Below are 24,425 nucleotides of genomic sequence, written 5' to 3' on the forward strand. Positions count from 1 at the left end.
TCAATTACACAAATTGTAAAATAAAACAGGAAAGAAAAACTAAAATCCCAGCTTATGCTTACTCTAAAAAAAATAAATAAATCCCACAGCGTGCTATAGCAAAACAGAGCGCAGGAAGAAAGGAGTAAAAATTCCAAAGACGCACAACTCAATTATTTTTCATCAATAATGTTTCTTGGACATCCTCTCATACTTACAAAAGGCTTGTGCTTTCTATCTCAATCTCAAACAAAATCCAATGATATTTAGCTCATACACGATGATCATCTCACGTATCGGTAGAACTCGCATCCAGAACCTAACTCAAACCAGCTGCTCCACTGCAGGGCTAATTGGTTGGCCACATAATTATCTGTTAGTTTTTACTGAGAGCATACATGAGTAACACGTATGCTCAGTCAATCCACAAAAGAACTCTGCACAGAATCCTAACGGCCGCATTCCTCGATCCAATTAGCGTCACACAGTTGCTTTTCTTATTGTAAATTGACTGATCATTATCATCATTGTTTGAAACGAGGACTTACCACTTTCCCAGATGGTATTGATGGCTTTTCTTTCAAGCTTGCAGTTAACAGAGAATCAGTGGTGTTTGATTGGCTTTCAAGGGAACCAGGTCTCGTCCAAATTTTTATGTGTCCATCCCGGCTACAAGTAAGAACAGAATCTTGAGAGAATGTCAAACCAGAAAGAGGTTCTGTGTGAACACGATGAGCGACTAGCGGAGAGAGTTTTGGGATGTCTCTCATGCTTGGAGCAGGTTGCAAGGTGCCAACAGGACAAGCACTGTCCCAGTGAGATGACTGGCTTCCGGTACTTAAAGTGGGGGACCCACCAGCGGGACGCCGTACTGGTACCACAAGTTCATCCATTTCAAGATCCCATAGAAGTAATTGTGTGTCCTGCACAAAAATTAAGTTTTCCGTATGTTACAAAGAGAGATGGTGATCGGGCAGAAACAGAAGGCAAGTAATCGTGTGCATGAGAGACATGTAAGTCTCTATCAAAAGAAGACTCTTCTTCTTCACTGAAATAAATGCACCCCACATAAAATGATCCTTTACATAAATAAAGAACATTTAAGGAATAAAATATGGAAATGAAAGGCCTCGAGGTGACGGATCTATCAGATAGCATCCTCTTAATCTGTTTCTAAACGGTAACTTGACGGGACTAGAAATTGGTAGAAGTTCATAAACTACAAAAGGTGAAATACAGAAAGGTGTATTAACTTTGCACAGCAAACATCAGAATAAATATTAATATGTCATGTGATCTCTGACTTCAAGAAAGAACATAACAAAATAAAAAGAACAAAAGGAAGTCAGACCAGAATATTTATCCAGGAATCTAATCAACATTGTGGTACGTGTGAAAACCAACTCCATGGAGTTGGACATCCTATGCAGGAAGGAAAAAGGACATAATTACGGAGCAGTGAACCCGGACAAGCTCCAGCATATGGCCCTAAGTTGTTCCAAATAAAACACATGGTTCCTTATCCATTTTATAGATGTCCAACATTCCTCCGCAAATTCAAAATTATAGTTCAGAAGAAATAGAAGTTATTTTGAGCAAGAACAAGTGGTTGTAAGATCAACATTTACAGCCTGTAATCCAAGAATACGATAACATATTGACTATTTGGGGGTATTTTTGAAGTCCTTTTGTTGCAGTATTAAGGTGTACAGGGATATATAACACATCAGTCTAATAATGAGAAAGTTATTAAAGACAAAATTTGACTAATTATGCTTAAAGCAATAATTCAATTTTAATACCTGACCAACTGAGCCAAAACGGTATACAACATTTTCAGCTACACCATCAGAATTTGGTGCCAACCAATATGAATCAAATGACACACCACTAACCTGCCATTGCCGAGAACATATGTAAAAAAGGACATCAGTATCCACAAGAAATTAAGCACATAGCAACCGTCTACACCCCGATCCAGGTGATTAATATAGTTTATATTTGAACAAAAAAAATCATCTATGCTATTTGGACTGCTGTATAAGTATTGGGTGCTAAATGGTTAATTGAGTAGCTCTCGTGGAATCTTGATATTACTTTTGGAACATATAGATTAGTTCTACCAGCAGTTCAACATTTACAGGGCAGACCCAATAAATAGATGAAGTGAATAATTTATAAATGAACGTAACTTATTCTGGAAATTCCTCTTCAAAAAAAACATCACCGTTTGTGTAAACATTAAAGAAGGCTTTCAGCACCGTTCAAAACTTTTACAGAACAAGTTGCAAATCATTTATCTAAGTAAGCTGAAGATACTATCTAGTGGATGGTTAATCATAGAACTCTCACCCATGAGTTGTGTCCCTCGCCCCATGCCACAATCTTCCGATCTTCCATGCTCCAAACTTGAACTAGGTCATCTTCTCCTCCAGCCAAAATGTATTTTCCATCCATACTGTTGTTCATTTGCCATTAGTAACTTCATTTCTTTTAATATTGACCACACAATGTACTTGCAGAAGCAGTATTGTCAGGGAATCGAAGAATAACAATTCAAACCAGAAAATAAGAATGCCCACCTCCAAGCACAACACAGTAAAGCGCCATAATAGCTTTTTCCACCACATATAAGTTGTTCGTTTTTGTAGTCAAAGACTCGAAGATAACCTGCACTCATTAAATTTACTTAGCCTATAAATGAAGGAGAAAGTTGACAGGCGGTTGGAGACAAATTTTCACACTTGAAAATTCGAAATAGCCAAATGACTTGAGAAAATGACAATACCATCTCTTCCGACGGTTGCTATGTAAGATCCATCATTTGAAAAAGCAATGCCATTTATTGAACCATGGGATACATGCCATCTAGCAACAGGATTCTGCAGTGAATCATATAATCACTTCCAGTTAACACTACCTTTCCACAACAATAATGAAAATCAAAGTCCTGAAAATTATGCATTATAAGAATTTGTCAAATCCTCTATCTACACAACCACATAGTGAGCCTTTTCTTTATAGATGTCCATCCTGTCATCAATTAACAAGAAAATAAACATATTTCTCAACTCAGAGAGTAAAACTCTGCAAAGGAAGACTTCTATGAAGACATTGGCAAACCGCCTCGTTCCCACCCCGCCAAAATAAATTGACTAAATTTGCGCATTCACTGATTCCTAGGCCCCAGCAAAAAAATTATAGAGGCTAATAGAAATTCAGAAAAACTTGGAAATAAGTGTAGGCAGTAGGTGAAAATACCAAAAAAATGGTACAGAACATGATTAACAATTGCCAATACCTTACTGTAGCGTGCATGTGAAACAGAAAATTGAGTTGGGTCCTTGATCACATGGAATGAAGGATCACCAGAACCATCTTTGTTCTGAAAAGAACATCGGGATATTTAAATTTTCACAACACAGCCACTTTGAGAATTAACTTTATTCATTTCAAAACTTGCCTTTTCATAAACATACATATTTCCATCCGCGTGAGCAACTACAAATGATCCATCACTGTAGGGAATCCATGCAACACAGGTGCAACGACTGTTAAAAAGAAAAGGAGTAATAGGTCAGCTAAAAAACTCCAGGACTTCAATAAATTCCACAATGAAAACTGAAAAAATCAGATAAGATTTAGGTTTCGGAAATCCCCAAACACACTCATATGGCCATAAAGTACGTACAAAGCAGACTCAATCCAGAGAAGCAATTGTGATAAAAACTAAGTTAGTTCAAGTCAATAATTGTGTACAATACAAGAAGCCAGAAGGTTTGGGAATCCCATAAATAATAAAAACTTGGATGAAGCATGTTCCCTAAGCGGATGATAAACTAAAGTGGCATCTCAAAAAATTAAAAATTAAATAAACTCAAGGTGACAACAGCATTTGTTCCAAGTATCACATAAAAAGATTTAATTCAGAGAGATGTGTAACTCAGGAAGGGATCAAAATAAGAGTGTCATGTTCTTGCCTATTGTTAACAGAACCATCTTTATTATAATGTTGAGCGCCAACAAGCTTCTTCGCAACATCTTGTAGTTGTTCTCTGAGTGACACTGAATAGACTACAAAAAATAGAAAGTATAATCTAATTCAATGAAAAGTGTGTTATTCATGATAGTCAATTAGAAGTTCTGAGAGAAGAAGGCAAACCATCTCCAGTGCTTAAACCAATAAGCAAATCATGCCCGTCTTTTGCATCGGCGTCATATGCATGACAAACAGGATATACATTATTAAACTGGATACACTTTATAGGATCCTGTGAAAAAATAAAAGGCCTCTCAAAAATCAACACCATTATGATTTTAAAAGTTAACAGAAGACCATCAAATTACCTTATCCTGCGAATTTAAATCACTGATGAAAACTGAATCACCGGAGTTGAACACCAAGTAAGTCCCCTTACCATCAAAGTTTGAATTCCCAACCACATTATTCAAACTTGACGTGCCTAATGATCCTATTCTACTACTAGTGCCAGCGACCGACTTACCTCCATTTGCTCCAACAAAACTAAGGGCCCTCCCACCATTTCCACCACTCCATAACCTTGCTGCCGCTGACCTCACGCCACTGCTGACACCCAAACTTGAGGATGATTGTGATGGTGTCTGCATTGGCTTATCCTTGAGGTGAGCCAGTGTAACCTGACCAACAACCTTGAGAAAATATTCATTCAGCAATTTAAAACTACCTACAAGTCACATTCATAAGGGAGCAAGTAATCTGGTACCATAGAACATCTTATTTGAGCAAGCCAAAAGTCATAAGCATCAAATTTCAGGACATGTTATTCGACTATAACAGCAATCACACATATCTGCACCCTTACATACAACCGTTTGAAGACCCGAAAGATGAATATGGACTACTTAAGCCATTCCAAAATCTATACTAAACTGATAAAGCTTACACTTTCCAACACAAAAATTGCCAAAAACAGAGTGACTCAACATCGAAATATTAAATTGAAACCCTAAAGAGCAGAAATCGACAAACCTGAACTACAGTTTTGCCTTGGGAATACTGTTGACCAATCGTTGGATGGGTCTTCTCATACTGAAGCTTGTATTTGCCTTCTGGGGTCTTGAAATAAGTCTTCAAACCCGGCGGCTGTGCGTTGTTCCCAGACGCGGATGCTGAAGACATCATATTATTACTCGTCGCAGAGTTCATCATCTCTCGAGACCCAAAAAATATATACTAAAATCGTTGCTATCAATATTGTCAAAACTGTCCAGAGATCATACAAACCGAATGGGTTTTTCCTTCGGCGCAAAAATCTGTTCTTGATGAAAATCTGTGACTGCCTTCGGGCAAGTGTTTTTGTGGATCAAGGCTTTGTTTTCTTGTTTTGTTAAGCAAATTGCAAATTAAATAGCATAGTTCTTTATCGTCAATTGACTTTATATGTGGGTGTAGGCTGAAAAATTGAACAAAATCCATGGAATTTCGCGTGATATTCTTTTGTTTTGAATAAATATTAGATCCTCTTGACAACATAGTGAAGTCAGATACACATTATTTTTTAAAATCTAAATAATATTAACGATAATATATATTGAGGGAGTCTAGTTAAAAAAATTATATATATTTCTTAAATTTTTTAAAATAACTAATTTGTGTTATTTTTTGTGCAAATAGTTTGTCAAAAATATTTTGATTGAATACAATTTTATTAATTGAAAAAAATTATTCTTTTTATGTGAGTTAAGATATATATATGAAATAAATTGTAAATTAATAAATAAAAAATATTGATTGTTTTTTTATATAAATAATATATGTCAATTCTCATATATATTTTTAAAAAAACATAATCGGATTGGATTGGACCCGTAACGAAATATCAATCACTTATTTATCGATGCCAGTGACTCGTGAACTAGCTACTCGTAGCTGCACATCCAAAGAAACCGAGTGTTTCTGAATGTGATTTCTAGATTCGTGCGCAAAGTTGTGTCTAATGATTTGGTGAATTAAACTTGAAATGTTTTATATGCTCAAGAAAATTGTATCTATTTTTGTTAGTGTTTTAAAGCACATTTCCTTTGAAATTTTGATGAAAAGGACGAATCAATATGGACGAATTTGTTGGAGGAGATTTGATCCATGAAGATATTTGAATAATAAATTTGAAATGATATTTATATAAGTTGTTTCAAATTAAAGTAAGTCTCTTGTGATACGGTATCACAAATCTTTATTTGTGAGACGAGTCAACCCTTTTGATATTTACAATAAAAAGTATATTCTTAGCATAAAAATTAATATTTTTTTATTGATGACCCAAATAAGATATCTGTCTCACAAACTACGACCCGTGAGACCGTCTCACACAAGTTTTTTACTTCAAATTATAGTAAGATCAGTGTAAGTTATAAACGATAAGATCTATATAACTAAACAAATGAATACTTTAAAATTCACCCAATTTTAAGGAGGTTACCAATATAATATTGGGCTTGGGCTTGGGCTTGGGATAGCCTCCGAACTGATCTTGGGCTTACAAGTTTCAATTTTCATCTGGGCTAACAACATGTGGGTAATTTCATAAATATGAAGAAATAGAGGACTTTTAGGAAACTCTGCCGCAGAACTTCCACAAATACGCGCTTAATGGAAGACCATAGTCACTCTTTTCTCCTGTTTTTCTTGTTCCGATCTTATCCTTTTCTCTTATTTTTCTTGATCTGTGTTATTGTTAACTTGGAGGGCCATGGATTACGAACCAGATTTTGACGATCGCGTGCCTCCGTCATTTGATCGAATGGTACCCTTTTTTTTGGTCCAAAATCAGCTCATTTTTTGCTCATATTTGTAGATCTGTTATTCCTGGAATTGATTGAGTTGATTTAATCGAAGATCTGTGGATTATCGGTGGATTGGATTTCGTATGTATTTATCTACAACATTCTTTTTTGTAAATATTTGTTGTTGGGTTGATTTGCTTGAATTCGTTTGGTTTATCGGATTTGCTCTCGAAATGGATGTGCAAATGAGATTTCTGTTGCATGTTTTTGGTTTGCTGAAGAAAAAATTTGTTCTTATTGGAGAACTGACTAGAATTCAATTACATATGCTTGGGCTCGTTCTGTGAGGATATAGAAAGAATCGTTTTTTTTTACTCGAACATTGTATCTGGTTTTGAAGGGGGACGAAAATTGTGTATCAAATCTTATGTCTGGGACTCTGGATAGTTTATGGTACTCTGGAGTCATGGGTGGTAAAATAAACATTATGCTGTTATCCTTCATATTAACGACTCACATTAAACTTATCCACTGCACATTCCTGACATATGGTTTTACATTGGCATGGCTTGTTTGATATTCATTCCCCACGTTTTACTGATATGGCTTTGTTGGTCCAGTGGGATTTATTTCAAGCCTATAATATATGTGTGATTGACTGTGATTGCGAGCATGCATGTAAAATACACGATCAGCCTGTCTGGTGACTGTAAATTTTATTACTTGGTATCGTTTTATATACGCAGAAACAATATTTTGTAATCTGTTTCCACGGCACCAATCCAATATTGACACTATGACTTGCTTAGCAGATTAAGTTTAAATCTGATTGTCTCATCTGTTTTTAATTTTATCCTTGTATTGTTGGATGATCTTGTTTTGCATTTCCGATGCTATCTTTTTATTTTATTTTCCCCCATTTTTTCTTGTTCTCGATCTTGTGTACCTTCCCCCCTTGCATCTGAAGTGGATTTTTGGGAATTAAATGATACAGACTCAGATGTATATTGTTGAGACGAATAATGCAATGCATAAAGCATCCACATGATTATGTATCTTCCATGCTGGTGCTCATAATTTGCTCATGTCCCGTTCACTTAGTTTGATTTGTGCATTTTGCTTTAGGCCAATAGGAAACCGGGTTATGTGTATAGGATGAGCAGATACAGGACAATGTTATGGTCCAATTTGTTTTGCACTCAGGAAGTGAGCGGATGAGAATGATTACCTTTTATGTTGTCTTTATATGTATTTGAGCACTGAAACCTCTTTCTAGAGTTTCCCCCTAGTTGAGGCATCTGCATATCATACTCGTCACTTCCTTAAAGCTAATTCAAGCGCAAGTATGTAGTATATCCTTCAGCATGGAACCTTGTAACATTCTTCTGCTTGAATCACAGATTACATTCATTTTAATGTTAACTAGGCCGTTATACGATGATTGCTTACAACTTCGTGGTGGCTCAAGTTTTGAGATGTCAAATTTTTTGCTGTTTTTCTCTGTTCTTTATTTTTCATTCGCTGGATCAACAGAAAAATGTTGCCCAGGACATTGAAGCCAAGGGATTCAACCCAGGTTTAATTGTCCTGCTTGTCATAGGTGGGCTGCTCTTGACATTCCTCATTGGAAACTATGCTCTCTACGCATACGCCCAGAAAACCCTCCCTCAGAAGAAAAAGAAGCCTCTTTCAAAAAAGAAGATGAAGAGGGAAAGGCTGAAGCAAGGTGTATCAGCTCCTGGAGAATAGATGGAGGTAACATGGGATGTCCCCCTAGGAAGTCAAGTTCTTTAGACTTCAAATGTTAAAAACTTTGTCAAAAAATCATTGCATCGTTTTTAGACCTTCGTTGTCATCCAGTATGGAAAGAACTTCACTTGAGATTAGAATTAGACTCTCGGCTTTGTCTATTGACTAACAAGGAAGAAGGTTGTTTGGATTCACGATATTACCTTTTTATCTAGTGATGTTGGGAGAGCGAGCTACACACACACTGTACAAACTCACAAGGGATAGATAGGTATCTTGCCCTTTTACCTCTCCTCTGGAGACCTGTGCCTAGTACTTTCTCTTCTACGGATGGATAAATTACCATTCCGTAGAAACTAAAGATGTTCCAAGTTACTATTCCAATGGAACTTTAAAATGTTCAAATTTCACAATGTCGAAGGACCTAGTATGAATGTCGCGGTAAGCTGAACTATCTCCGTGAAAATCAGCGAGTTGATCTCTCATTTATTTTCAGAGTTGAAGCTAAAATACTCTCATACATGAAATTTTACGAGGTGGGTGTATAATTTTAATTAAAATGCATGAAATTTACCTAATTTGAGTGCAAAACATCATTTTAATGAGAATGAGATACTACTCTCAGGAGACTATGTCAAGGGTATTATCTAAGAGGATATATTTATCAATATACGTGGATGCTATTTCAGTGGATGACTTAGACTATGTCAAGGGTATTATCTCAGAGGAGATATTAAACATCTAGCCTTAGATGCATGTCTCAGAATTTGAGATAGTACCACCCCAGTCTCGCAACTTTCTCATTTTAACTACAAGAAAACATATTTATGTTATTTTCTATCTAATTTTATCAGAATATATCATAATAATTATTATGTTTACATTCAGAATTATACCACATGCATCCAAAGAATTTTACCGGCTGTGGGGTTTTATCATGTATTTAAGAAAATGAAGCTTGTTTGCCCACTAAAAATTGCTCTTATCTTCTGTTTGGATCGTTGATAACCAATACGTTCCCTCCGGCAAATGGAATATCTGCCCTAGGGTATTGAAGGTCTGAACTTAATTCAAGAAAATTGGGAAATGTGCGAGACAATACTAGGATACAATATGACTGACTGAATTACTTTAATAATTTAAAAAATAAATCACCTTTATGGCAAAAGATGACCCACTTTTCTCTTGATATTAGCCTTTTCGACTTCCCAAATGAGAGGGTAAAAGATTTCGGAGTGAGTTTCATGTGAGATCGTTTCACGGATCTTAATCTGTGAGACGGGTCAACCCTACTCATATTCACAATAAAAAGTAATACTTTTAGCATAAAAAGTAATACTTTTTCATAGATGATCCAAATAATAGATCCGTCTCACGAATACGACCCGTGAGACCGTCTCACATAAGTTTTTGCCAAGATTTCGATAGTTTATTTTTTTTATAATTTTTATTTTAGAGATATCAAAGTATAATGCTCATATAAATAAATGAATTTTCTAATATTAGAAAAATATTTTTTAAAGAAAAAAATCAATAGGATAATTGTTGATAAATGTGATTGCGTGTCACTTTATGTATTCTCATTTTCAAATTAACGACACATGAAAATTAAATACAAATTGAAAAACAAGATGAAATTGTAGAATGATGAAGACGATCATTTCACAACCTGAATGTAAACTTTCAGGAATGGAATAACTTCACGGTTCCAGCTTTCATTCAATCTTTGCTCAAGTTTTCTGCAAAAATAAAAAATGGAAAGTTGTTCTTATTAAAATACTTTGGAGGAACTATTGCTAAATTTGTCTTGGCTGGTTGAGAAGAATAGATCTAAGGCACAAGCAAGAAATATATGTTGTTCTCGTGGTTATTCTTCCACCAAAAATGGAGCAAAACTTGTCAGATACAAGATCAATCTAGATTGTTTTCTTTCGGAAAGAAGCAGAACCAAAATCATTGTCCATTTATCAATCACTCGAAGTTACTATGTCAGCAAAAACAACGGTCTGGATTAAGCCTCTCACCTGTTCTTGCTGGTTCTGATTTACATCTTGTCAGTAGTAAAGGATGAACTACTTCACCTCCTTCAGTTCCCTTGGAATCTTGATTATTATTTTCTGTATTTGCATTTTCAGTTTCCAACTTCCTACTGCTTTCGGGGATAGTTTTTGATTCCTCCGCCGCATTCTCTGGACAGGGACGAGGTTCTTGCTCTGTTTTTGCCTCGATTTCAGTTTTGACCGCTTCTATTCCAGTAAGTTCAAATGGGGACCCCCAAAGTCTTGCTGCCAAAGATGAAGATCTGTAAGGAGCAGATCTGCATCTAGTCAAGATTAGTGCATTTTTGGGTGGGCAAAAAACGAAATCATCTTTACTTTCTTGAATCCCAACTCCAAGGTTTTCACACTTTATATCGTCAACCTCGTTCTCGCTACTGCAATTTTTATCGTCTCTTTTATCCGCGGAAGCACCATTCTCATTCTTTTTGAATTTCTGATTCGAATTAGCCCTGAAAGAATCCTCTCTATCATCCACTTTCTTGCAGTAACCAGACTTACAAAACAAAAACCAGCTGCCAAATCTTGAGCTAACTTTGCCGCAAGATAAGATTTTCTTGTGCCGCCACCAGGGACGGTGGCTTGGGGTGCTCTTGGCCTTCGCATTGGCGGATCGCCGAGCAGAGACTTGGCCGAAGCAAGTTACTTTAGGAGAAGATGGCTCTTGTGTAGTTTCAATCACACCAACCGCGTTCTTTTTTCCTATCAGCATCGGGCTTGCACGTGGCCTGCCGCTTCTGCTTTTGCTTCTGCTTCCCAAATCGCTTTTCAAGGACCTCATCAATGGCGGAGGAAAATTTTCCGCCCCCGCCTTGCTTGGACTCGACACTGGCATCGATAAAGATTTCATCTTTACACTAAAAATGCATAAAATTCACAGAAATCTGCAGTTTCCAATGGAATCTTGGTTGCCTTGCTATGCCCATGCATGTATATATTGTGTTTTATGCGTGTCTCTTCTCTGGTTTGTTCTGGTGTGGGAAGAGGGGATTGAGATTGAAGGGGTAGGCTTTTTCTTACGATATGCTATTTTTTTCTGGATTTTAATTTTTGTCACTTTCTGATATGACGTTAATGCCTCGTAGTCAGTGTAGAATAAATGGTTTAGATGTTTTACTATTCGAATTATTTCAAAAAACTCACGCCCAAATGCACAATCTATCTTTTCCATATAAAATAGCTAATTTGATATATTAAATTTGGGGTAACAATTTAAATGCGATCACGAACGAGGATATGCCTATGATTTTCCATCATAACTATTGTTTAAGTTATATCATTTTTCTTGATATGCAATGCCTATCATCGGTTGGTATAATGCTTCCACATGATTTTACTACATTTTCAACACTTGAGAAATTCTTCAGAAATTAATAAAAGTTATTCTTCTATTACGATCTTATTCTTTTATTCTGTAAGGAAGAAGGTAGTTATACCCGGGAGAAATCCTTAAGTCGGGTTCCATAAGGCCTGTAAAGCCAAAAGGTAAGGCAGGGTAAAGCCTTGACAGTATCTACCATATTCTTGAATGGACAAATTAATACGATCTTTTACGAAGAATAAATCTTCAAATAGTAATACTAAGAACAAAGAATTAATTATTTCTGAAAATTTCGAGAAAAATATTCAAAACTGGAAAATACCAGCATCTTCTAATATGAAGATCTACAGATCTAATGGATTTAATTTTAAATCTGACTATATTATTAAAACAATTGAAGAAGCAATTCCTCTAAAAGGAGGATACGACTCATTTAGTTTATTATCTCAAAACCTTGTTAATATTCACAAGCAAAATTACAAATTTTTGCATTTGGGAATGATACAAGTAGGTTTAAAACCTCTTACCAGATTAGGCCTAAATACTTCAGCTTTAATCTTGGTAAGAGACCAAAGGCATAATAAATTTGAAGATTCCTTATTAGGAATTGTAGAGTCCTCATTATGCGAAGGACCAATACATTTAGTTGTTTCCCTAATTTTCCAATTTCTCTTTCTGATCCAAATATCATGAAAGCCCTCACCTTAAATATAAAAACTGAAGGTTTTGATATGATAGATGGAACAGAAAATGTTGTTCTATTATATAGAATTTGTTACAAAGTCATGAATTCAACAATATCTAATTTTAGAATCAATACTAATCAAATTAGTTCAAAAAGAGGAGAAACTACTCTTTTTATAACTGATATTACTAAAAGCAATATTATGATTCCTAAAACAATTATTTGGAGTCAAGTTACTTTGCCAGAAATCTGGAAAATGGAAAGTATAGCCCCTTCTCTAAAAGAAGAATCTAGAAAACTAGAAAGTATAGTTCAATATGTTGATGGAGATGTTGAAATAAAATTCTCATCTCAAAGACATCTACGAATTAAACTTCCTGAAGAAAGTAGAAATTCTACTTCTTCTATATCTGATTTTGAAAAAATTAGTATATCTGGTCTTCAAAATACTAATGATAATGTATCTCATCCAGAATATAAAGTGGATATTCCCGAATCTAGTACTTCACGATTTCAACGAAGTTATTCTGTTAATAATAGAAAATCAGACTCCCCTACTTTTTCTGATATGAGATATAATGTTATGGTTATTAATAATAACTCTATCCAAAAGAGTTTCGATAAGATTAAAAATTTTAATAAGAAAAAATGGTTTTTAAGTTGTTTAAATACTAGACAACAAACATTATATGTTTCAAGATATTTAGAATGGATTGAAGAAACTAAATTAAATTTAGATTTTTTCAAATGGATGGAAAATTTATATTTTCCATCAAGAAATAAAATATTTCCAAATTTTAAAGATGAGTTTTTTATAAATACTCTTGAATCAACATATAAATTATATGTTCATGAAACTGGAGAAGAATCTTTTGAGATTCATCCTCCTTTTACTACTTTACAAATTAAAAAAGGTAATAAAGAAATTTATGCTACCCCTATAAAATCAGAAATAGGGCAGGGTAATTTTGACCATATTATTCAACAGAATAATTTTACCAATCTTACTTTGCATTCTATAAGAAATCAGACTACTAGAATTGAAGAAATTTTATCAAAGTCTAAACCAGGAATTTCTGGTGGGGAAAGTTCAAAAACTTTGATGATAAAACCTCCTCCTAATCTTAAAAAAGAAAATTTTCTTTTAAGTTCTAAAAAGGATGATGATTTTATGAAAGGTCTAATAGATCGATTACAAAAAATCAATATTAAAGAAAAAGGTTCTATTTCGGTAATTAACAAATCTGAACAACTAGATAATATTTCTAGTTCGTCAGAAGATGAAATGCAGATTAATAAAATGCATAAAGTATCAATTGTAAAACCTTTTTATAAAAAGGCAACACCTGTTGATCTTCAAATTGAAGAGAAAAAAGATTATGTTCAGTTTAATGGAGAAGCTATTACTGAATGGAATATAGATGGAAAATCTGAATATCAGATTAAAACTATTATTAAACAAATGTTAATATATTCTTCTGCAGCCAAGATAAAAGGTAATAATGATAGGCAAATTGCTCAAGCCATTATTACTGGTTTCACAGGCCAACTTCAGGGTTGGTGGGATTTTTATCTTTCTAAAGAAGCAAAGAATAAAATTCTAAACTCTTCTATAGTTGATCTTAATGGAAGAGAAGAATTAGATGCTGTAAATACACTTATTTATACAATTTTATCTAATTTTATTGGAGCTAATGAACTCCAATTAGATAGATCCCAAGAACAACTAATGAATTTGAGATGTCCAACATTATCTGAATTCAGATGGTATAAAGATGTTTTTATGACCAAAGTTTTAACCAGAAATGATTGCAATGCAAATTTCTGGAAAGAAAAATTTATATCCGGACTTCCGGTACTTTTTGCAGAAAGAGTAAAAAATAGATTAAAATCTAAATCTCCAACAAATTCTATAGATTGGAATATTCTTACTTATGGAGATTTATCTGCAGAAATAACTGCAGAAGGAATTAATCTTTGTAATGATATCAAGTTAAAAAGACAACTTGATATCCAAAAAGAAGAAAATAGAAATATTATTGGTGATTTTTGTGAGCAAATAGGCTTTCAACCAATACAATATCCTAAAAGGGATAAGAAAAAGAAACGATTTCCTTTTAAAAGAAAGAAGAATTACTTAAAAGATAAAGAAAAATCTAAAAGATATTCTAAGAAAAGGTTTAAAAAACCTATAAAAAATGAATCTAAAGTTCCAGTATGCTGGAAATGTGGAAAAATTGGACATAAAGCTAATAAGTGTTATGTCAAGAAAAAGATTAATAATCTCAATATAAACAATGATTTAAAAGAATCATTGATAAACATTCTTCTAAATAAAGAAGAAGATTCAAAACAAAAAGATTTCTATATTAATATTATTGATGAATTATCAGAATATTCTAATAGCAGTTCAGATAATGATTCTGATAATGAAATAACGGAAAATAGAATATGTGATCCAAATTGTGATTGTGACACCTGTCTCATAAATTTTATGGGATTAGAAATAAATGTAATATCAAATGAAGAAACTTTCATTTTAGATCTCATAGATCAAATTAACGATCCTATAGAAAAAAGAAAAGCTATAGAACATTATTTAAATATGGCAAATCATAAGCCTCCTAAACTTATACAAAATACAGTACAAGAACATGAATTATATTCTTACAATAAAATATTAGAAAAGGCTAAACAAAAAGAAAGAGAGCCTACTATTTCTGAATTAAAAGGAGAAATAGATCAGATAAAATCTGAAATAAAATATTTAAAAGAAAGAGTAAATACTCTTAGTATCAATAATAACACTTGGGAAAAAGATTCGACTTCTGATGAAGAAGAAGAAAATATTTTACCAAAAAATGATAATGATCATGAAATAAATCAAATGGTATGGATCAATAAAATTGATCAGATTATTTCTCAAAAATGGTACTCAAAAGTAACATTAATTATTAATAAAAAATTTAAAATTACTATTGAAGCATTATTAGATACGAGAGCTGATGTAAATTGTATCAGTGAAGGAATTGTTCCTTCCAAATATTATAAAAAGACTACTCAATTTATAACAGCTGCTAATAAGCAACCTCTTATAGTTAATTACAAATTGTCTGATGTGGCAATATGTAATTCTGGAGTTTGTTTAAATACAACTTTTATTCTCATCAAAAATATATCTACTCCTGTGATTTTAGGAACTCCATTTTTTCAAATGCTGTTTCCTATTAATAAAATTAATGAAAAGGGTTTATATACCAACATTAAAGGTAATGATTTATTTTTCCCATTCACAACAATACCAGTTTCAAAATCTATTAATATTTTACAAAAGATAGTGTGTAATAAAGAAAATTTTATTACTTCATTAAAAGATGAAATTCATTTTAAAAATATTAAAGAAAAAATAAATTCTGAGAAAATTCAAGAAAAAATAAAAATTACTTCTGAAAATATATCTAAAGAGATATGTGCTGATGTTCCTAATGCCTTTTGGAATAGGAAAAAACATGAGGTCAGTCTTCCTTATACAGATGATTTTTATGATGATAAAATTCCTACAAAAGCAAGGCCTATAGCCATGGGGCCTAGACTTTTAAATTACTGCAAAGAAGAAATTGATAGTCTTCTTAAAAAGGAGTTAATCAGACCAAGTAATAGTCCTTGGAGTTGTCCAGCTTTCTATGTTGAAAATGCAGCCGAAATTGAAAGAGGGGCTCCAAGACTTGTTATCAATTATAAACCGCTTAATAAAGCATTAAAATGGATAAAGCATCCATTACTAAATAAAAGAGATTTATTAAATAGATTATTTAAAGGAAAAATATTCTCTTCTTTTGATTTAAAATCAGGATTTTATCAAATTCTTTTAAAAGAAGAAGATAAATATAAAACAGCCTTTACTGTACCATTTGACCATTACGAATGGAATGTAATGCCATTTGGATTAAAAAATGCTCCAATGGAATTTCAAAATATAATGAATGATATTTATAATTCTTATATAGATTATATTATCGTCTATATAGATGATGTCCTTATATATTCTGATAATATCGATCAGCATTTTAAACATTTAAATATATTTATTCAAGTGACTAAAAAAGCCGGTTTGGCAGTAAATCAGAAAAAAGTAAAACTTTTTCAAACTAAGATAAAATTCTTAGGACATTATATTGAAAATGGAATAATAATTCCTATTGAAAGAGCAATTGTTTTTGCTGATAAATTTCCTGATAAAATCACTGATGTAAATCAATTACAAAGATTTCTTGGAAGTCTTAATTATATAGGAGATTTTTATAAAGATCTCGCTCAAGATTGTAAATTATTATTTCAAAGGTTGAAGAAAAATCCTCAACCATGGACTAATAGTCATACTCTTGCCATACAAAAAATAAAAGAAAGAGTTAAAGAACTCCCTTGTTTATCTATTGCTAATCCAGAAGCATTCAAAATAGTTGAAACAGACGCCTCTGATATTGGTTACGGAGGAATACTAAAACAGAAAATAGATAATACATCTAAAGAAATTCTTGTTAGATATACGTCTGGAACTTGGAATAATACTCAAAAGAATTACTCTACAATAAAGAAAGAAATCCTTTCAATTGTTAAATGTATTACAAAATTTGAAAGTGATCTTTTAAATAAGAAATTTTTATTACGAGTTGATTGCAAATCTGCCAAAGATATTCTTTTAAAAGATGTTAAAGTAATAGCATCTAAACAAATATTTGCTAGATGGCAAGCAATTTTAGCTTGTTTTGATTTTGATATTGAACATATTTCTGGAAAATCTAATTCTTTACCAGATTTTCTAACTAGAGAATTCTTGCAGGGATCAGCCTTGGAAGACAGTCTTAAAAAGACCAGCCACCGGGAAGAAGCCCATGAATAAACCACCTTTCAAAAGAGGTGCTACTGTTACTCAGCCAAATATGGCTAACACAGAGGAAGAAAAGTTTGATCCAATAAAAGAGTTTGCAGATGATCCAACTGCATATGACATTCATTATTATAATAATGCTATATTTGCCTTAAAGGGATCAAAAGAGGAATTAAAATATCCTTATTTAATTTCAGGATGTCTTAATTGCTGTCCTGTTGATAAAGACCTAAAAGGTTTATCACCTATTCATATAGCTCAAAGCTATTTAATTAAAGATTTACAACCCATATTGGGAAGAAAAACCAGAGAATATTTTGAAACTATTCTAGTCGAAACTGGCTCAGTTGAAGTCCAACATATGGATCGCAATCGCGATTACGCTTTTTCTAAAATAATAATAAAAAAGATTATCACAGCTGCTAATTGGGGTTTACCCCTTGGACAAGCACGTCAATTAAACACCTTTCAGGCAATGTCTAATATGTTTAATTACCATGATTATATCATGGCCTGGGATATCATTGTTTTATATGAAAATTCTCAAAGAAAACATTCATGGTGGATAAAATTCCAATTAGATGATATTCATCAATTTGTACCAAGTTGGTTTAAAACTTTTTTCTTCTCATGGGGGGTAATGCCTTCCATTCTTCCAAGAAATGTTAAAAACATATGGAATAAGTTTCTAAATGCAAACACGCAGTTTGATGGTTTAACAGCCATATTACAATTCGCCATTAACTATAATGTTCCTTGGATTATTCGATGGGAATATGGACTACAGGATATGGCTAAAGAGAAATTTGAACTCAAATATACCTCTACTTTCTTAATCAGAAAAGTTCTCATCAAATGGTGGGGTAAAGAAGATTTCTTTGCAGAAGGCAAAGTATATGACCGTCAGGGGGTAATAGCTTTGGGAGTTGCCAGAGAAACTATGAAGAATTTGAATCATGATACCCCAACACAAACCACATTACTAAAAGAACTTTTTCAACATCTGGACAAGGATACCATTACTTCTATGTTCACAGAAGTTTTTGGTGAAAAATCAAATTTACCCACTCAAGAATCAACATCCTCAAAAGGAAAAGAAAAAATGGAAGATGATACACAGATGACTGATCAAGATGATCTACAAGATGCTCAGGACCCATATGAGGGTGACGACATATTTGCATTATTGAATGCATGAGCTGGAAGTCACTAATGTCAGTGGAAGAAAAGGCAGGACATCACGAGACTCATAGTCTTTGTAATAAAGTATGTTTTATTAAGTGAGTGTTTTACTTTCCTCGTGTCATGTTTTTATTAGTATAAACACTGTAGCCAGTATATGTATTGTTTTGCTATTTAAGGAGTGGTTGCCCTTTGTGAACCACACACCAAAATTCTCTACTACCTTCTGATAATAAGAGTTTCGAAGTTTTCTCCAGTTCTCAATTTCATCAGTTTATCAATGTAAGTTTATGTCTTACAATTATATTTATGATCCTCCATTTGATTATATTATGCCATCTGCAAATTATATTGTAACTTTAAAAAAGAAAATTAAATTAATCAAAACTCAAATTGAGGTTCTTGAAAATCAGTTAAAAGACCCCGAAATCAATCCTGTTTATAAACAGTGGTTTACATATCCTCATCTGGAAAGATCCAGAATTACCTTAAAGGCTTACGAGAAACAAAGTTCACATTTAGCTGCTTAAAGCCGAAGATTTTAGCTGAAGATTTGAAGATTTGAAGATTAAATCTTTTTTATTTAGAGATTAAATCTTGAAAGTGGTATCAGGGGAGTCTGATTTTCTATTATTAACAGAATAACTTCGTTGAAATCGTGAAGTACTAGATTCGGGAATATCCACTTTATATTCTGGATGAGATACATTATCATTAGTCTTTTGAAGACCAGATATACTAATTTTTTCAAAATCAGATATAGAAGAAGTAGAATTTCTACTTTCTTCAGGAAGTTTAATTCGTAGATGTCTTTGAGATGAGAATTTTATTTCAACATCTCCATCAACATATTGAACTATACTTTCTAGTTTTCTAGATTCTTCTTTTAGAGAAGGGGCTATACTTTCCATTTTCCAGATTTCTGGCAAAGTATCTTGACTCCAATTAATTGTTTTAGGAATCATAATATTGCTTTTAGTAATATCAGTTATAAAAAGAGTAGTTTCTCCTCTTTTTGAACTAATTTGATTAGTATTGATTCTAAAATTAGATATTGTTGAATTCATGACTTTGTAACAAATTCTATATAATAGAACAACATTTTCTGTTCTATCTATCATATCAAAACCTTCAGTTTTTATATTTAAGGTGAGGGCTTTCATGATATTTGGATCAGAAAGAGAAATTGGAAAATTAGGGAAACAACTAAAATGTATTGGTCCTTCGCATAATGAGGACTCTACAATTCCTAATAAGGAATCTTCAAATTTATTATGCCTTTGGTCTCTTACCAAGATTAAAGCTGAAGTATTTAGGCTTAATCTGGTAAGAGGTTTTAAACCTACTTGTATCATTCCCAAATGCAAAAATTTGTAATTTTGCTTGTGAATATTAACAAGGTTTTGAGATAATAAACTAAATGAGTCGTATCCTCCTTTTAGAGGAATTGCTTCTTCAATTGTTTTAATAATATAGTCAGATTTAAAATTAAATCCATTAGATCTGTAGATCTTCATATTAGAAGATGCTGGTATTTTCCAGTTTTGAATATTTTTCTCGAAATTTTCAGAAATAATTAATTCTTTGTTCTTAGTATTACTATTTGAAGATTTATTCTTCGTAAAAGATCGTATTAATTTGTCCATTCAAGAATATGGTAGATACTGTCAAGGCTTTACCCTGCCTTACCTTTTGGCTTTACAGGCCTTATGGAACCCGACTTAAGGATTTCTCCCGGGTATAACTACCTTCTTCCTTACAGAATAAAAGAATAAGATCGTAATAGAAGAATAACTTTTATTAATTTCTGAAGAATTTCTTCAATTACAATGGCTCTGATACCACTTTCAAGATTTAATCTCTAAATAAAAAAGATTTAATCTTCAAATCTTCAAATCTTCAGCTAAAATCTTCGGCTTTAAGCAGCTAAATGTGAACTTTGTTTCTCGTAAGCCTTTAAGGTAATTCTGGATCTTTCCAGATGAGGATATGTAAACCACTGTTTATAAACATGATTGATTTCGGGGTCTTTTAACTGATTTTCAAGAACCTCAATTTGAGTTTTGATTAATTTAATTTTCTTTTTTAAAGTTACAATATAATTTGCAGATGGCATAATATAATCAAATGGAGGATCATAAATATAATTGTAAGACATAAACTTACATTGATAAACTGATGAAATTGAGAACTGGAGAAAACTTCGAAACTCTTATTATCAGAAGGTAGTAGAGAATTTTGGTGTGTGGTTCACAAAGGGCAACCACTCCTTAAATAGCAAAACAATACATATACTGGCTACAGTGTTTATACTAATAAAAACATGACACGAGGAAAGTAAAACACTCACTTAATAAAACATACTTTATTACAAAGACTATGAGTCTCGTGATGTCCTGCCTTTTCTTCCACTGACATTAGTGACTTCCAGCTCATGCATTCAATAATGCAAATATGTCGTCACCCTCATATGGGTCCTGAGCATCTTGTAGATCATCTTGATCAGTCATCTGTGTATCATCTTCCATTTTTTCTTTTCCTTTTGAGGATGTTGATTCTTGAGTGGGTAAATTTGATTTTTCACCAAAAACTTCTGTGAACATAGAAGTAATGGTATCCATGTCCAGATGTTGAAAAAGTTCTTTTAGTAATGTGGTTTGTGTTGGGGTATCATGATTCAAATTCTTCATAGTTTCTCTGGCAACTCCCAAAGCTATTACCCCCTGACGGTCATATACTTTGCCTTCTGCAAAGAAATCTTCTTTACCCCACCATTTGATGAGAACTTTTCTGATTAAGAAAGTAGAGGTATATTTGAGTTCAAATTTCTCTTTAGCCATATCCTGTAGTCCATATTCCCATCGAATAATCCAAGGAACATTATAGTTAATGGCGAATTGTAATATGGCTGTTAAACCATCAAACTGCGTGTTTGCATTTAGAAACTTATTCCATATGTTTTTAACATTTCTTGGAAGAATGGAAGGCATTACCCCCCATGAGAAGAAAAAAGTTTTAAACCAACTTGGTACAAATTGATGAATATCATCTAATTGGAATTTTATCCACCATGAATGTTTTCTTTGAGAATTTTCATATAAAACAATGATATCCCAGGCCATGATATAATCATGGTAATTAAACATATTAGGCATTGCCTGAAAGGTGTTTAATTGACGTGCTTGTCCAAGGGGTAAACCCCAATTAGCAGCTGGGATAATCTTTTTTATTATCATTTTAGAAAAAGCGTAATCGCGATTGCGATCCATATGTTGGACTTCAACTGAGCCAGTTTCGACTAGAATAGTTTCAAAATATTCTCTGGTTTTTCTTCCCAATATGGGTTGCAAATCTTTAATTAAATAGCTTTGAGCTATATGAATAGGTGATAAACCTTTTAGGTCTTTATCAACAGGACAGCAATTAAGACATCCTGAAATTAAATAAGGATATTTTAATTCCTCTTTTGATCCCTTTAAGGCAAATATAGCATTATTATAATAATGAATGTCATATGCAGTTGGATCATCTGCAAACTCTTTTATTGGATCAAACTTTTCTTCCTCTGTGTTAGCCATATTTGGCTGAGTAACAGTAGCACCTCTTTTGAAAGGTGGTTTATTCATGGGCTTCTTCCCGGTGGCTGGTCTTTTTAAGACTGTCTTCCAAGGCTGATCCCTGCAAGAATTCTCTAGTTAGAAAATCTGGTGAAGAATTAGATTTTCCAGAAATATGTTCAATATCAAAATCAAAACAAGCTAAAATTGCTTGCCATCTAGCAAATATTTGTTTAGATGCTATTACTTTAACATCTTTTAAAAGAATATCTTTGGCAGATTTGCAATCAACTCGTAATAAAAATTTCTTATTTAAAAGATCACTTTCAAATTTTGTAATACATTTAACAATTGAAAGGATTTCTTTCTTTATTGTAGAGTAATTCTTTTGAGTATTATTCCAAGTTCCAGACGTATATCTAACAAGAATTTCTTTAGATGTATTATCTATTTTCTGTTTTAGTATTCCTCCGTAACCAATATCAGAGGCGTCTGTTTCAACTATTTTGAATGCTTCTGGATTAGCAATAGATAAACAAGGGAGTTCTTTAACTCTTTCTTTTATTTTTTGTATGGCAAGAGTATGACTATTAGTCCATGGTTGAGGATTTTTCTTCAACCTTTGAAATAATAATTTACAATCTTGAGCGAGATCTTTATAAAAATCTCCTATATAATTAAGACTTCCAAGAAATCTTTGTAATTGATTTACATCAGTGATTTTATCAGGAAATTTATCAGCAAAAACAATTGCTCTTTCAATAGGAATTATTATTCCATTTTCAATATAATGTCCTAAGAATTTTATCTTAGTTTGAAAAAGTTTTACTTTTTTCTGATTTACTGCCAAACCGGCTTTTTTAGTCACTTGAATAAATATATTTAAATGTTTAAAATGCTGATCGATATTATCAGAATATATAAGGACATCATCTATATAGACGATAATATAATCTATATAAGAATTATAAATTTCATTCATTATATTTTGAAATTCCATTGGAGCATTTTTTAATCCAAATGGCATTACATTCCATTCGTAATGGCCAAATGGTACAGTAAAGGCTGTTTTATATTTATCTTCTTCTTTTAGAAGAATTTGATAAAATCCTGATTTTAAATCAAAAGAAGAGAATATTTTTCCTTTAAATAATCTATTTAATAAATCTCTTTTATTTGGTAATGGATGCTTTATCCATTTTAATGCTTTATTAAGCGGTTTATAATTGATAACAAGTCTTGGAGCCCCTCTTTCAATTTCGGCTGCATTTTCAACATAGAAAGCTGGACAACTCCAAGGACTATTACTTGGTCTGATTAACTCCTTTTTAAGAAGACTATCAATTTCTTCTTTGCAGTAATTTAAAAGTCTAGGCCCCATGGCTATAGGCCTTGCTTTTGTAGGAATTTTATCCTCATAAAAATCATCTGTATAAGGAAGACTGACCTCATGTTTTTTCCTATTCCAAAAGGCATTAGGAACATCAGCACATATCTCTTTAGATATATTTTCAGAAGTAATTTTTATTTTTTCTTGAATTTTCTCAGAATTTAGTTTTTCTTTAATATTTTTAAAATGAATTTCATCTTTTAATGAAGTAATAAAATTTTCTTTATTACACACTATTTTTTGTAAAATATTAATAGATTTTGAAACTGGTATTGTTGTGAATGGGAAAAATAAATCATTACCTTTAATGTTGGTATATAAACCCTTTTCATTAATTTTATTAATAGGAAACAGCATTTGAAAAAATGGAGTTCCTAAAATCACAGGAGTAGATATATTTTTGATGAGAATAAAAGTTGTATTTAAACAAACTCCAGAATTACATATTGCCACATCAGACAATTTGTAATTAACTATAAGAGGTTGCTTATTAGCAGCTGTTATAAATTGAGTAGTCTTTTTATAATATTTGGAAGGAACAATTCCTTCACTGATACAATTTACATCAGCTCCCGTATCTAATAATGCTTCAATAGTAATTTTAAATTTTTTATTAATAATTAATGTTACTTTTGAGTACCATTTTTGAGAAATAATCTGATCAATTTTATTGATCCATACCATTTGATTTATTTCATGATCATTATCATTTTTTGGTAAAATATTTTCTTCTTCTTCATCAGAAGTCGAATCTTTTTCCCAAGTGTTATTATTGATACTAAGAGTATTTACTCTTTCTTTTAAATATTTTATTTCAGATTTTATCTGATCTATTTCTCCTTTTAATTCAGA

At 32.5% G+C, this 24,425-nt stretch overlaps 3 protein-coding genes across 4 annotated transcripts; 1 reads left to right on the forward strand and 2 right to left on the reverse strand.

Annotated features, from left to right (window-relative positions):
• Nucleotides 1-33: 33 nt before the first annotated feature.
• LOC140804202 (probable catabolite repression protein creC) lies at nt 34-5,435 on the reverse strand. 2 transcript variants are annotated; one of them, XM_073160055.1, is made up of 11 exons: nt 4,991-5,435; nt 4,327-4,638; nt 4,142-4,250; nt 3,960-4,053; nt 3,443-3,530; nt 3,281-3,364; nt 2,768-2,861; nt 2,562-2,649; nt 2,332-2,437; nt 1,782-1,874; nt 34-902 (listed from the first exon to the last, which is right to left on the reverse strand). In XM_073160055.1, exons 1-11 carry the CDS (start codon nt 5,168-5,170, stop codon nt 504-506), a joined length of 1,647 nt encoding a protein of 548 aa, XP_073016156.1. In that variant the 5' UTR covers nt 5,171-5,435; the 3' UTR covers nt 34-503. The 2 variants fall into 2 exon arrangements, with proteins under 2 accessions (XP_073016156.1, XP_073016155.1); XM_073160054.1 differs by having other exon boundaries at nt 4,327-4,650; nt 4,991-5,432.
• Nucleotides 5,436-6,563: 1,128 nt separating this feature from the next.
• LOC140804887 (DNA-binding protein S1FA-like) lies at nt 6,564-8,687 on the forward strand. Its single transcript, XM_073161044.1, has 2 exons — nt 6,564-6,764; nt 8,278-8,687. Exons 1-2 carry the CDS (start codon nt 6,711-6,713, stop codon nt 8,491-8,493), a joined length of 270 nt encoding a protein of 89 aa, XP_073017145.1. The 5' UTR covers nt 6,564-6,710; the 3' UTR covers nt 8,494-8,687.
• Nucleotides 8,688-10,014: 1,327 nt separating this feature from the next.
• Nucleotides 10,015-11,638, reverse strand: LOC140804475 (uncharacterized). Its single transcript, XM_073160514.1, has 2 exons — nt 10,518-11,638; nt 10,015-10,232 (listed from the first exon to the last, which is right to left on the reverse strand). The coding sequence occupies exons 1-2, from the start codon at nt 11,398-11,400 to the stop codon at nt 10,213-10,215; spliced, it is 903 nt and encodes a 300-aa protein (XP_073016615.1). The 5' UTR covers nt 11,401-11,638; the 3' UTR covers nt 10,015-10,212.
• Between the last annotated feature and the right edge of the window lie 12,787 nt (nt 11,639-24,425).

The sequence above is a fragment of the Primulina eburnea genome, chromosome 11, assembly GCF_022965805.1.
Source record: "Primulina eburnea isolate SZY01 chromosome 11, ASM2296580v1, whole genome shotgun sequence".
In the NCBI taxonomy this organism is placed as follows: Eukaryota; Viridiplantae; Streptophyta; class Magnoliopsida; order Lamiales; family Gesneriaceae; genus Primulina; species Primulina eburnea.

What these genes read in the sequence shown, in the direction of transcription:
- LOC140804202 (XM_073160054.1), bottom strand. Translation starts at nt 5,170, where the DNA reads ATGATGAACTCTGCGACGAGTAATAATATGATGTCTTCAGCATCCGCG. An exon ending in AAGGCAAAACTGTAGTTCAG is followed by an intron (nt 4,651 to 4,990) that starts GTTTGTCGATTT and finishes TATTTTCTCAAG; the next exon opens with GTTGTTGGTCAGGTTACACT. An exon ending in GCGAGGGACACAACTCATGG is followed by an intron (nt 1,875 to 2,331) that starts GTGAGAGTTCTA and finishes CGGCAATGGCAG; the next exon opens with GTTAGTGGTGTGTCATTTGA.
- LOC140804887 (XM_073161044.1), top strand. Translation starts at nt 6,711, where the DNA reads ATGGATTACGAACCAGATTTTGACGATCGCGTGCCTCCGTCATTTGAT. An exon ending in CTCCGTCATTTGATCGAATG is followed by an intron (nt 6,765 to 8,277) that starts GTACCCTTTTTT and finishes CTGGATCAACAG; the next exon opens with AAAAATGTTGCCCAGGACAT.
- LOC140804475 (XM_073160514.1), bottom strand. Translation starts at nt 11,400, where the DNA reads ATGAAATCTTTATCGATGCCAGTGTCGAGTCCAAGCAAGGCGGGGGCG. An exon ending in ATCAGAACCAGCAAGAACAG is followed by an intron (nt 10,233 to 10,517) that starts GTGAGAGGCTTA and finishes TTATTTTTGCAG; the next exon opens with AAAACTTGAGCAAAGATTGA.